At 39.8% G+C, this 12536-nt stretch overlaps 1 protein-coding gene across 1 annotated transcript in view; it reads left to right on the top strand.

Moving 5' to 3' along the window:
- LOC109928790 (heat shock 70 kDa protein 4L) overlaps positions 1 to 12536 on the top strand; it is a 75450-nt gene that overhangs the window by 46058 nt on the left and 16856 nt on the right. The window contains exons 11-14 of the mRNA XM_048609535.1: positions 4701 to 4912; positions 8034 to 8138; positions 8217 to 8354; positions 10042 to 10167. Coding sequence (XP_048465492.1) covers positions 4701 to 4912; positions 8034 to 8138; positions 8217 to 8354; positions 10042 to 10167 — 581 coding nt within the window. The remainder of the gene's footprint in view (positions 1 to 4700; positions 4913 to 8033; positions 8139 to 8216; positions 8355 to 10041; positions 10168 to 12536) is intronic.

The raw sequence follows: 12536 nt of genomic DNA on the forward strand, positions 1-12536 counted from the left end.
GAAATTGGCTTGAAGGTAGGAGACAGAGGATGGTGATGGTGGTCGGTTGGTTTTTAGGCGAGAGGCCTGTGACCCACAGTGTGCTGCAAGGATCGGTGCTGGGTCTACTGTTTTTTGTCATTTATATAAATGACTTGAATATGAATATATGAGGAATCATTAAGTTTGCAGATGCCAAAATTGGTGGTATGGTGGACGGTGAAGAAGATTCTCAGTACAACGGAACCTTCAGATGGGTTGAGGAGTGGCAGATGGCATTTAATTTGGACAAATGTGAGGTGTTGCATTTTGATAAGGCAAATCAGGGCAGAACTTATACCCTTAATGGTAGATTCCTGGAGAGTGCTGACGAACAAAGAGTCCTTGCAGTGCAGGTTCATATTTCTTTTGAAGGTGGAGTCACAGACTGGGTAGCGAAAATGGCATTTGGTATGCTTGTCATTCTTGGTCAGTGCATTGAGTACAGGAGTTATGATGTCATGTTCCAGCTGTACAGGACATTGGTTAGGCCAGTTTTGGAATACTGTGCTCGTTTCTGGTCACCCTCCTATAGGAAAGATGTTAAACGCAAAAGGGTACAGAAAAGATTTGCACAGATGTTGCTGGGGTTGAAGGGTTTGAGCTATAGGGAGAAGTTGACTAGGCTGGGGCTTCTTAACCTAGAGCATTAGAGGCTGAGGGGTGACTTCATTGAGGTTTTTTAAAACATGAGAGACTTGGATAAGGTATATAGCCACGGTCTTTTTCCCAGGGTAGGGGAGTCCAAAACTAGAGGGCATAGATTTAAGGTGAGAGGAGAAAGATTCAAAAAGGACCTAAGGGGCAACTTGTTTACGTAGAAGGTGGTGCATGTCTGGAATGAGCTGCCAGAAGAAGTGGGTAGAGGCTAGTACAATTACAACATTTAAAAGGCACCTGGATGTGTATTTGAATAGGAAGGGTTTAGAAGGGTTATAGGCCAAATGCTGGCAACTAGGATTAGATTACTTTATTGGCATGGAAGAGTGGGACCAAAGGGTCTGTTTCCATGCTGTACAACTCTGGCTGAATTACCTACTCCTCCTCCTGTGTCTTATGGTCTTATGTGCTCACACTGCTGAAATGTTGTAATCACTGTTGACTTGGATTGGGATTCCCTGTCTACGGGTCATACCGCTCAATTATATTCTCTATTCTTTTGCAGGACTGCTCATTTCTAGGCTGTTTGCATACATGTGCATCCAATTAAAACAACCTATTATTCATGAAACATTTGCCAGCTGCCCAATCATCTGCATCCATCTTGTGGATAATATTGTGGCTTACTAAATATTATTTCTCCCTATTCCTCAATTGTCCCAACCCAAAATTTATATTTATTTTTAGTTTTACTCCCTTTGATTACCATCTTAATTGTCTTGTTTTTCAATGTTGTATCAGTCAGTACCTTGATCAATAAAATATTTTTATTACCCTTCAGGCTGCAATACCCTTTTCCTGTCACTCAACTTGTCAACTAGCTAAGTATTCTGGGGACTCATTCTTCAACACAGATTTATCATGCACCACATATCATTTCTTTACACTCACGTGGTGGCCAATCTTTTAATCCTGTATTGGGATTTCACATTCATAAGTCATCTTTACACGTTTCCCTATCTGTTGGATGTGGTCTTCAGTGATTTTTTCCCCAAAGCTTTAGTTTCCGCAATATTTGCTTTCATATCTAAATCAGAGACCGCATGGAAAAGCTCCCTTTCGTATCATGCCTGTCGTTTCTGCACATTCATGTACTGTATTCTATTTATCAAAGGTTTACCAGGTCCAAGGGGATTGTTGTCTATCTTCCTAATCACATTTTTGCGAAGCTTTCATTGTCTTCAAAAGGTTGTACCATTCGTTAATTTGCAAATGAAATAGAAACTTTGCTATTTAAGTGTAATTTTCTCTGGTGAAGATGTGCATATTGTCTCTCTCATTCTTCTGGTCAGCCTTGTGAACTTTCAGGTAATCTTCTCAGGACATCATAGTTGGGGGTGGTGGCGGCAACTGTAGATTTTCGTTTATGTCGCTTTACGTGGTCCCAAAGTCTTGGACAATGAAATTCACTTTGAAAAGCTATCAAATTCACTTCTCTCAAAACACTAATGACAAGGGGACACATCTCCAAGAGAAAGCTGTCAACTTACTTGTGTATCAAATTGATATCCTGTTGACATACACCCAGTTCAGTTATTTCCATTCTTATCTGAAAGTGTTATTTTTATATGTATGTTAGAACCAAGAAGGTAACTAGGGAAAGGATAGATCCACCACTCAAGGACAAATTTGTATGGAGCCAGAGGAAATGGATGAGGTCCTTTTTAATGAGTACTTTGCATCAGTATTTACCAAGGAGAAAGACATGGATGATAAATTTAGACAGAGGTTTGTTGCTGCTCTAAGGCATGTCGATTATTAAAAAGGAAATTGTGTTCTGTCTTGAAAAGCATTAAGGTAGTTAAGTCCCCTAGCCTGGTGGAATCTATCCCAGAATTCTAAATGAGACAAGGGAGAAGATTGCTGAGGCCCTGAAGATTATTGTTCATTTGACCAGGAAGGGGAACAGGGATAATCCGGGGAAACTAGAGGCTGGCAAACCTTATATCAGTGGTAGAGAAATTATTGGAGAAGATTCTTAGGGATAGGATTTACTTGCATTTGGTGAAGAATGGACTTATTGGGGATAGTCAACATGGTTTTATGTAGGAAGTCTTGTGTCTCAAACTTAATTTGGGTTTTTTTGAGGATTTGATTGAGGTAAGGTAGTGGATGCTGTGCACATGGACTTGTGTAAAACATTTAAGAGTCCCTCATGATCCAGAAGATCAATTCACATGAAATCCATGTTGAGTTAGCAAATTGGAAACAAAAATGTCTTGGCCATAGAAGAATGAGGTAGTTGTGGAAGGGTATATCTCTGACTGGAAGTCTGTGACCAGTGGTGTTCTGTCAGTGCTGGGACCTTTGTAATAAAAATATAAATGACATGGATGAAAATGTCAGTGGCCTGATTAGTAAGTTTGCAGATGACATGAAAACTGGTGGAGTTGTGGAGGAAGGATATTAAAAGATGCAGCAGGATATAGATCAGCTGGAATGTTGGGTGGAGAAATGGCACTTAGTTTAATCTGGATGAGTGTAAGATGATGCATTTTGAAAGGTCAAATGCAAGAGGAAAGTATACAGTAAATGGCTGAACACTTAAGGGCATTGATATACAGAGGAGTCTTGGGGTCCAAGTCCATAGTTCCCTGGAAGTGGCAACGTAAATGGATAAAGTGGTAAAGAAGGTGCATGGCATGCTTGCCTCCATCGGTAGGGGCTTTGAGTATAAAAGTTGGCCAGTTGTGTTGCAACTGTGTAAGACTTCAGTCAGGCCACATTTAGAGTGCTGTGCGCAACTCTGGTTGCCAGACCATAGGGAGAATGTGGAGGCTTTGGAGAGGGTGCAGAATAGGTTTACTAGGATGTTTCTTGGATTGGAGTGTATTAGCTATAAGGTGAGGTAAGACAAACTTGAATTGTTCTCTATTATCAGAGGCAAAGGGGCAACCTGATAGAAGTATATAAAGTTGAGAGATGGTAAAGGTGATCTGAGTGGCAGTATCAAATATAATGGTCATAAGTTTAAGGTTGGGGGGGTACAGTTTTTTTTTTCACAAGGTAGAAGGTGCTCTGCTAGAGGAGGCATTACAATTCACAATTCCATCAATTTTCTGGTTGAAATTCATTTCTTCCAAACATTTAAGATTTCTAGTCTTTGTATTTTGTGAAACCTGCTGTAGCCTTTACGCCGGCTGTGCGTTTATATTAACTCTTGCATGAAGGCATATTTTTACCCAGTAACTTTACAATTTTTTTGAGCACAAACTCAAAAGTATTTTAGATTCATGTTAACTATTTCCAAACATTTGAGCTTTTCCCTCAAACACCTATTTTAATTTTTTTTTAAATATTTTGATGTTTGCAAACAACATTTCAGCTGAATGCACTGCAATAGGATGACCATTTTCCATCTGTAGTCCTAAAGATGCCAGCAGGCTGTTTGAGCATAAAAGCATCATAGCTGAATTAAAACCCAATCTTAACTGGCCTCTTCTTTGTAAGCCTTTCCATCAGGAGTCACTGGGTTGTGATGACGTTTGAAAAACCTTTTATTTCTTTATCTGAGCACGGAACTGTGGCTAACCCTGGAATCCCTTGCACCTCATATGCTACTTTGACTGAGATCAGTTAGTCAGACTAGAAATGGAATCTGAAATTTTCCTGATATGTAAGCCTTGGTACTCACTGTCTTAATCAGCAGACAGTTAGTATCACAGATAAGTACAAGCCTGGATTTATCCCTACTTTTGATTTCAGTATTATTTGAGCTCTCCTGTACATAAGGCTTGCACTTCTCTCAGAATGTGGAACATCAATACTTAAGGCAGGTAATTAACAAAGCGCATTCAAATAATTAAACATTGCAAATAATGGATTTGTAATACATGATTTTCTTGTGTAGCTGGTATTTTACATTATTTTTGGACTGTAGCTGCTTGTAGACTTTCCAAATTGTCAATTAATGCTGTGATTTTCAGCCAATTCTGGGATGTTTTTTAAAATGAAAATGTACTAATCTATAAATAACCCCTCTAGTGCTTTATTTAATAACATTACGATTTGTTTTGATTCAGGTCGGTTTACTATTCAAAATGTGATCCCTCAAAATGATGGTGAAAATTCAAAAGTCAAAGTCAAAGTTAGAGTCAATATCCATGGTATTTTCAATGTGTCCAGTGCATCACTGATTGAGAAACAGAAACCAGATGGAAGTCAGGTTGAAGATGTTCCAATGGAAACAGATCAACCCCCTCGTGGCACAACAAATGCAAAAACTGATGACCAGGTATACTATACAAAATAGTGAACATGACAAATCCTAAACTTTAACATTAGTCTTTCAAAATCTATGTTACACATTGCTGTCATTTTGGTGCTTTGTTCCGGAAATCTCTCTGATTAGAAACACATTTAAACAAAAATATAGCAATGATCATTACTTTTTTAGTATTACATATTTTGAATAATTTGCATTAACAGGTGGTTCGGTATCTTTTGACAGTCTGTCTGTCTGACTCTTTAGATTATGTTATGACACCGGGACAACAGGCCAAACTAAGTCAGCCACACTGTCACTGGAGTTGCAGTGTGGTGAAATTGAAATATGTCATGACCCTCTCAATTTCTGAATTGATCCTGAACAGGCTTTGTGAATAACAGAACTTGGACACCAAGTGTATATCTTAAACAAAAATTAGCAGTTTGTTATTAATCTAATTTTAGCAGAGCAAAGCTAAACAACAATGTAAGCTAATTAATGTCTGTTTAAACTCAGTTATCTTTGATCATAAATATCTCTCTCTCTTTCCGCACCCCACCAACCTCTCTCCTCCCCGACCCTTCACAACAGCTCCCAGCAGACTCCACAGAATGACTTATTTCTTTATAAGCTAGAATTGTTTTTGAGAACATTCAACAATTCTCTAACTGGATAGCAAACTAAGGAGGCTAAAATCAAAGCAGCTTCTGAGCACACAGCCTTCTGTTCAAACTAAAGGTCAAAAGGCTGTTCAATCTGTGGTTTCACTTTTTCAGCATTCTGTGATTTGGCTCACAGCACTGGCCTCCCTTGATTGATCGATGCAACATCCAACCAGTTACAAAGTCCTTGAGTATAACACGTCCTGGTGCTGAATCATCTGCAGTGTTCTTAGAATAAGATTAAACTGCAGTTATCTTTCCAGGCCACTTCCCGTGCATAAATATCAGTTTGTTTGTTCTTTTTTTTTCCAATATACAAGCTGCTGTTTGAAGTAGAGAATTGAACTTCGTTCACCGTTCCAAACCAAAAATATGAAAAATAAAGAAAAAAAAAGTGATGGTTTCAGCATTTCTCCAGTTCCTACGCAAATATTTGTTAGCACAATATTCCCAGTGAGGGAATTGCAGTTGATTTTTAATTTTTTTGCTATGTCATTTCCTGAAATGCATGTACAATTTTAGCGTGGATCACTGAATAGACTGTGGGTTTTTCCCACCTCTTGCCCCAGTTCAGAAGCATTTAAGAAAAATGAGGTGCCCCTACATCTATCCACAACTCGGACCAAGGGAAAGGACCTACTCCCCAGTTCTGAGCTCAGGCAATGGGATATCTGTTGTACCATATTAGAAATGGAATAGCACCATTTGAGCTAGTTTTTTTTTTTTTTAATCCTATTTACACAAAAATTTATTGTAAAGTTTTTCTGGGGATGGGGACAGGGGAGGAGAGTAGAGGTTAACATACAAGACAGTCTGGTTTCATAGAGTCATAGTGGTACAGCATGGAAACAGACTCTCCGGTTCAATGCATCAATGTGGACCAGATATCCCAAACTAATCTAGTCCCAAAATGTTAGCATTTGGCTCATATCCTTCTAAACTCTTCCTACTTAAATATTGTAATTGTACCAGCCTCCTCCACTTCCTCTGGCAGCTCATTCCATACACGCACCACCCTCTGCGAGAAAATGTTGCTCCTTGCGTCCCTTTTGTATCTTGCCCCTCTCGCCAATAAATCTATGCGTCCTAGTTTTAGATTTCTCTACCCTGGGGAAAAAGACCTTTAGCCATTCACCCTATCCTTGCTCCTCATGATGTTATTAACTACTATAAGGTCACCCCTCAGGCTCCAATGCTCCAGGAAAATAGCCCCAGCCTATTCGGCCTGTCTGTGTAGCTCAAACCCTTCAACTTTGGCAAACAGGAACAAACCCTGACTATCCGCCATGAGACTGGACACTTGCAGAGAAGAGCACACCTGTGAACAGACTGTGTTTTCAATTAGAGAATAGGTACTGCAAAATCTCAGTTGCCATACTGCCTTCAATACTTACTGGGGCATCCTCTTTTTAGTGAACTGCTGGCAGTTTGCCTGACCCAAGTATCATAACATTAGGTTACAATACAATACAATAGGTGACCACACTTGGAAGCATCTGATATGACTAATTTGTGAAAGATTTAACCAATGCATGTCTGGCTATGATCTTATAACGATGTTCTGAGAAGCTTTAAAATGACAATGACTCAGTAGTTGAGGAGCAATGGATACCATTTATCCTTCGAGTTCATTGGTTGTGGTTTTAAACTTATACATCTGGAGAGTAACCTTTTTAAATGGAAAAGACCATTCTGTGCTTGAGAGAATAATTATGCAAACTGTTGAGCAATTGGAAGCCATCCTGTTACATAGGTGATGGTTCTGAAACAGTTGATATTTGAGCTTTAAGGGTTCTACTCAGTCTGATGTCACAGCATCTGGGTGAAGAATCAGTTCAACTCTGGCACGGTTTTCTAATGCAAGCACATGTATCTTGCCCACCGTTTGTTAGGACTGGTTAATATGATTATAAATCGGTGCAACCCATGTATAGTTATTGAGATCTAATAAAGTAAATCTTCACAGCCCATCCTCACCACAAACAACTGAATTGCCCCTTACAGTAGCACCAAAAGGAGGATTAGTGTTGGCATTCACCCAACAGCACAAACCATCAGTGTTTTGTACCCTGGCATCATATCATTTTACATTACATCCTATCTTGACTGAGTTTGGCAATTTGAGAGAGTGAGAAAGCAAATCAGAAGGTTTCAGAAACTGAAACACATGCAGTAAATCAGGTGATCTAATCCGAATTAAGAATTTGAGGATAATCATGGTACATGATCTCCCTTTGCCTTGTTACGCTGAGATTTATCTTCTTATTTTTTTAGAAACAAATACAGGTTAATATTTGGGCATTAGTGGCCATTTTGGGTAATAATACTGACCTCTTTCTTTGGTTGAAATTACAGTTGTTTGCACTAGCTTCCAGTAGTAAGACGTTTGCTACTTTTATTGGAGTGCATTTTTACCAATGTACTTTCTGTACTTTGCCATTTCTTTTTCAACATCAATGGAAACTAATGGGCGTTTTACATTTAAGGGTTATATGCAAGTTGATCAGGAAGAAGTCCATTCACACCAAAAAGACCAAGCCGAAGAGCAGAATGAAGCTTCTCAGGCACCTCGCACTGATAACGAAGAAAAAGTTGGTAAAACCGTATATATTACACAAACAATTTCCCAGTTTCTATGATTTGTATTTCATAACTTTAAATCTCTGCAGAATGATCCACCTGTAGAAAATAAACAAGATGATAACACAAAACCCAAAATAAAAGTGAAGAGTGTGGACTTGCTGATTCAAAGTGATCTGCCCCAACAGCTTAGTCAGGATCTTCTCAACACTTATGTTGAAATAGAGGTATGTGCCCCATTAAATAAATGGATTATCCAGAATCCTACATTAACCTTTCTGCTTAATATCTGTTGTGTAGGGTTATAAGAGAATCATCTGTTATAATTTTTAAGTTTTTCTCTGAATATGGATATGACCATCTTTATAATTCTTATCCTAATTGCTCTGAAAAATGGCATGAGGATCTTATTGAACTGCTGCAAGTTTAATGAAAAGTAGTGGTGTGTTAGGCTATTCTGGAAGGTAGTTAAGTGTCAGCCATGTTAGCATGGGATTTGAGTCACATAGGCCAAACTGGTAAAAATAACAGATAACAAGGTGCAGAGCTGGATAAACACAGCAATCCAAGCAGCATCAGAAGTGCAGGAAAGGTCTGGACCCTTCTTCAGAACTGGGGGAGGGGAAGGAGATTCTGAAATAAATAGAGCAGGGGAGGCGGATGGAAGATGGATAAAGGAGCAGATAGGTGGAGAGGAGACAGACAGGTCAAAGAGGCGGGGATGGAGCCAGTAAAGGTGAGTGTAGGTGGGGAGTTAAGGTGGGGATAGGTCAATCCAGGGAGGACGGACAGGTCAAGGAGGTGGGATGAGGCTGGTAGGTAGGAGGTGGGGGTGGGGGTTGAGGTGGGAGGAGTGGATAGGTGGGAGGAAGGACGGACAGGTTAGGGAGGCGGGGACGAGCTGGGCTGGTTTTGGGATGCGGTCGGGGGAGGGGAGATTTTTGAAGCTTGTGAAGTCCACATTGATACCATTGGGCTGCAGGGTTCCCAAGCAAAATATGAGGTGCTGTTCCTGCAACCTTCGGGTGACATCATTGTGGCACTGGAGGAGGCCCAGGATGGACATGTCGTCCAAGGAGTGGGAGGGGGAATTGTAATGGTTCTGCATGCTCACCTGCACATCTGCTAATGTGGCATACTGTATCCACTGTTCCCGATGTGGCCTCCGCTACATCGGGGAAACGAAGCAGAGGCTTGGAGACTGCTTTGTGGAACACCTACGCTTGGTTCACGACAAACGACTGCACCTCCCAGTTGCAAACCATTTCAGACCCGAAACATCAGCTTTCTTGCTCCTCTGATGCTGCTTGGCCTGCTGTGTTCATCCAGCTCTACACCTTGTTATCTCAGATTCTCCAGCATCAGCAGTTCCCACTATCTCTGGTAAAAAATAACAGCTTTCTTCTTATAAAAGATATGTGCACGTCTTAGTATTTTCCACAAACCTTACTGTTTCATGTTCTCCTTAGGCTCAGTATCACTGGTGCCAATGCAAAAGTGAGCTTGTAAAGAGAAAGGTAGTTGGTGATGGGGTGAAGGTGAGAACAGAAAGATCTGCTGGTAAGAATGAGAGGGAACATGTGCTGAAGGTAGAGGAGGACAGTGTACTGGGGTCGGGGTGCTAGAAGCATAGAGGAGCGTTTGTAATTGGAGTGGGACATGCAAAGGAGTCTCTTTCTTAATAAGTAGCTTTGCCTGTGGAAGAGGCAAGCTATTCCCAAGTTAGTATCTGCCAGTGAATGCAGAGAACCCAGTCTAATCTTTGTTTTATTTTGCTGGAGTTTTTTCCTCTGTAAACACAAGCTCCACTAAAATTACTTCCTTGACATTTCTGTACAAAAGTGTCTTCTAACTTGTTTCAGTACAAGTTTTGTAACGAAAGAATAAATTCTAATGCTGCGTTCTGTTTCACAGGGTAAGATGATTATGCAGGACAAGTTAGAAAAAGAAAGAAATGATGCCAAAAATGCTGTTGAAGAATATGTGTATGAGATCAGAGACAAGCTTTATGGAATTTATGAAAAATTCATCAGTGAAGCAGTAAGTAGTTTATTCCATCAGCTGATCAGTATGTTGATGTATTGGATATGTACATCAGGGTGGAAACAATTGATTCATATCTTATTTTACATAGAATTATTTTAGTCTGACATATGATTTTAAGAATAGCTTCAAATAATCTCATAAATATGCATTAGGATTGCCTTTGAATATTGGCAGATATCCGGGAATACTTTGCCTTTTTGGTTTTATATCTGGGTGACAAGATGATGACCAAAATCAAAGGGTAGAATTAAAATGCAAAATGTTTTGAATAAATACATCACTGGATTTTTCCTTTCTGACAATTTCCTGTTTCCATGCTGGAGACATTATTTCTTTGCTGCGAGCAATTTCTGAAAGCATAAGTAACAGCATCTTTATTTAAGTACAATAGTAATTATTGACAAGCTGGAAGATGCATCTTCAAATTAATTTTGCCCTTCAATGGCATACAGGCTTCTACTTCCAGCATTGATGGGTGAATATTGTTTGAGCAGGAATAGTCATCCTTTTTATCGTCTTCCTAACCAAAGAGCACTGAGATCTGTTAATTGAAGATGTCTCGTAGTCTGTAGCTTTCTACTTTCTTGATAAAATCATATGGCCGTAAAAGTAACTTAACTGGCCGTCTGTGTATTCTAATGATTGTCTGGCAGTCACCAAGCAGACTTGTCATTTTTTTTACTGAAGGTTGTAACAGTTGAGGCGCAAAGAACTGTTGCGAAGCATTTTGTAAGAGAAAATCTTAAATACTAGAACTGGTAGATGATACAAATGCAAAGGGAAAGACTTTCACTCCAGTACATTATTTCGCCAAGTAAAACTTTTTAAATGTTTAGTTCCTCCCACTCCTAACAGTCTATTACTCATGATCATATATTTTTGTTTCGAAATTGCTTTTGTTAATTGCATCCGGATGGGTTTTAAATTTTTAAAATTTACTGTCTGTTGTACGTCATGCCTAGAGGGAGGCACATTATTTTGATTGTGTTGGCTTGGTTGAAGGGTAAATTTTAGGGCATACAATCTTTAGTTGTGGGTTCAAGTCCTCTGCGAGCACATAACCAGTATTGTGCTGAAGAGGAGGTGTCACTGTTTCAGATAAGGTATAATTTTGGTCGCCGTTAGAATGTTTCATTACTTTACATATTTGTAAGTTACACCTCATGTATTTTTGCATTTTCTTTTGTTGAAGGTGCAGTATAAATGCAAATTGTTATTGTCCACCTATTCTTGTTGGCATAAAATTCCTTGGTACAATTGGGGGAGGGGGAGAAAGCAGGCAAGTTGCTAAACAATGAAAGTAGTGGGTGGGACTAGATGATCTTCATTCCTTGCTGTTTCTTACTTTGCAAATAGTCACCATGAATGTTGTAGACAATGTTTCATAAATAATCGGCTATGGTATGTTTTATGATATCCAAAGAACATCCAACACTGAATAAATGAATGACACCCTACAGCATTCCTCTAACACCAACACAACACCTCCCAATTCTGCACCTTCCCATATAAGTGCAGTGGGTGCGGCACCTGCCCCTTTTCCTCCCGGCTCACCATGAGCCTAAACGGCCTTTTCAGGTGAAGCAGCATTTAACCGCCAATCTTGTGTGTTGTATTTGCTGCACCCAATGTGGCCTACTCTACATTTGAAGAAACCAAATGCAGACTGGGTGACTGCATTGCAGAACATGTCTGGTCCATGCGCAAGCATGACCTGACCTTCCCGTAGCCAGTTATTTCAACACAGCTTGTCTGTTCTCTGCTTACTGCAACATTCCAGTGAATCACAGCACAAACTGGAGGAACAACCTCTCCTGTTCAGACTGGGCACTTTACAAACTCCTGGACTTGATATTGAGTTCAAGACCTTCAAATTTTGAACCCACACCCATTCCTCCCCTCTCCTTTTTTTATTTAGTTTTATTTGTTACATTGTCACCATGTTACCACCCTCCCCCCCCAAAGTGGGACTCGGTTCTTTTGATTCTTGCAGTTGGACACAACGTTGTTCTGCCATTCTTGCATTCCAATCACTTAACATGAACTACCATCATCCTCCCCCACCATTGCATAATGGTGCCCCGTCCATATTTCACATCAGCTCTGAAGTCATCTAGACTTGAAGCATTAGCTTGATTTCTCTCCATGGATGCTGTCTGATCTGATGTGATCCCCAGCATTTTTGGTTTTCAGTACTGTATAAATGCCAGTTTTGTATGTGGATTTTGGATGTAAAGCCCCAACCCTATTTGAGGCTAAAATCTAGACTTAAAAATTCTCCAATGATTTCTTTCAAACTCTGATAGTGGGATGCTTTCAAAAGTGTGATGATGAGAGTTCAGAGTCAGTGTGTTCCTGTTAGT

This window comes from Rhincodon typus, chromosome 1 (assembly GCF_021869965.1).
Source record: "Rhincodon typus isolate 14 chromosome 1, sRhiTyp1.1, whole genome shotgun sequence".
NCBI lineage: Eukaryota > Metazoa > Chordata > Chondrichthyes > Orectolobiformes > Rhincodontidae > Rhincodon > Rhincodon typus.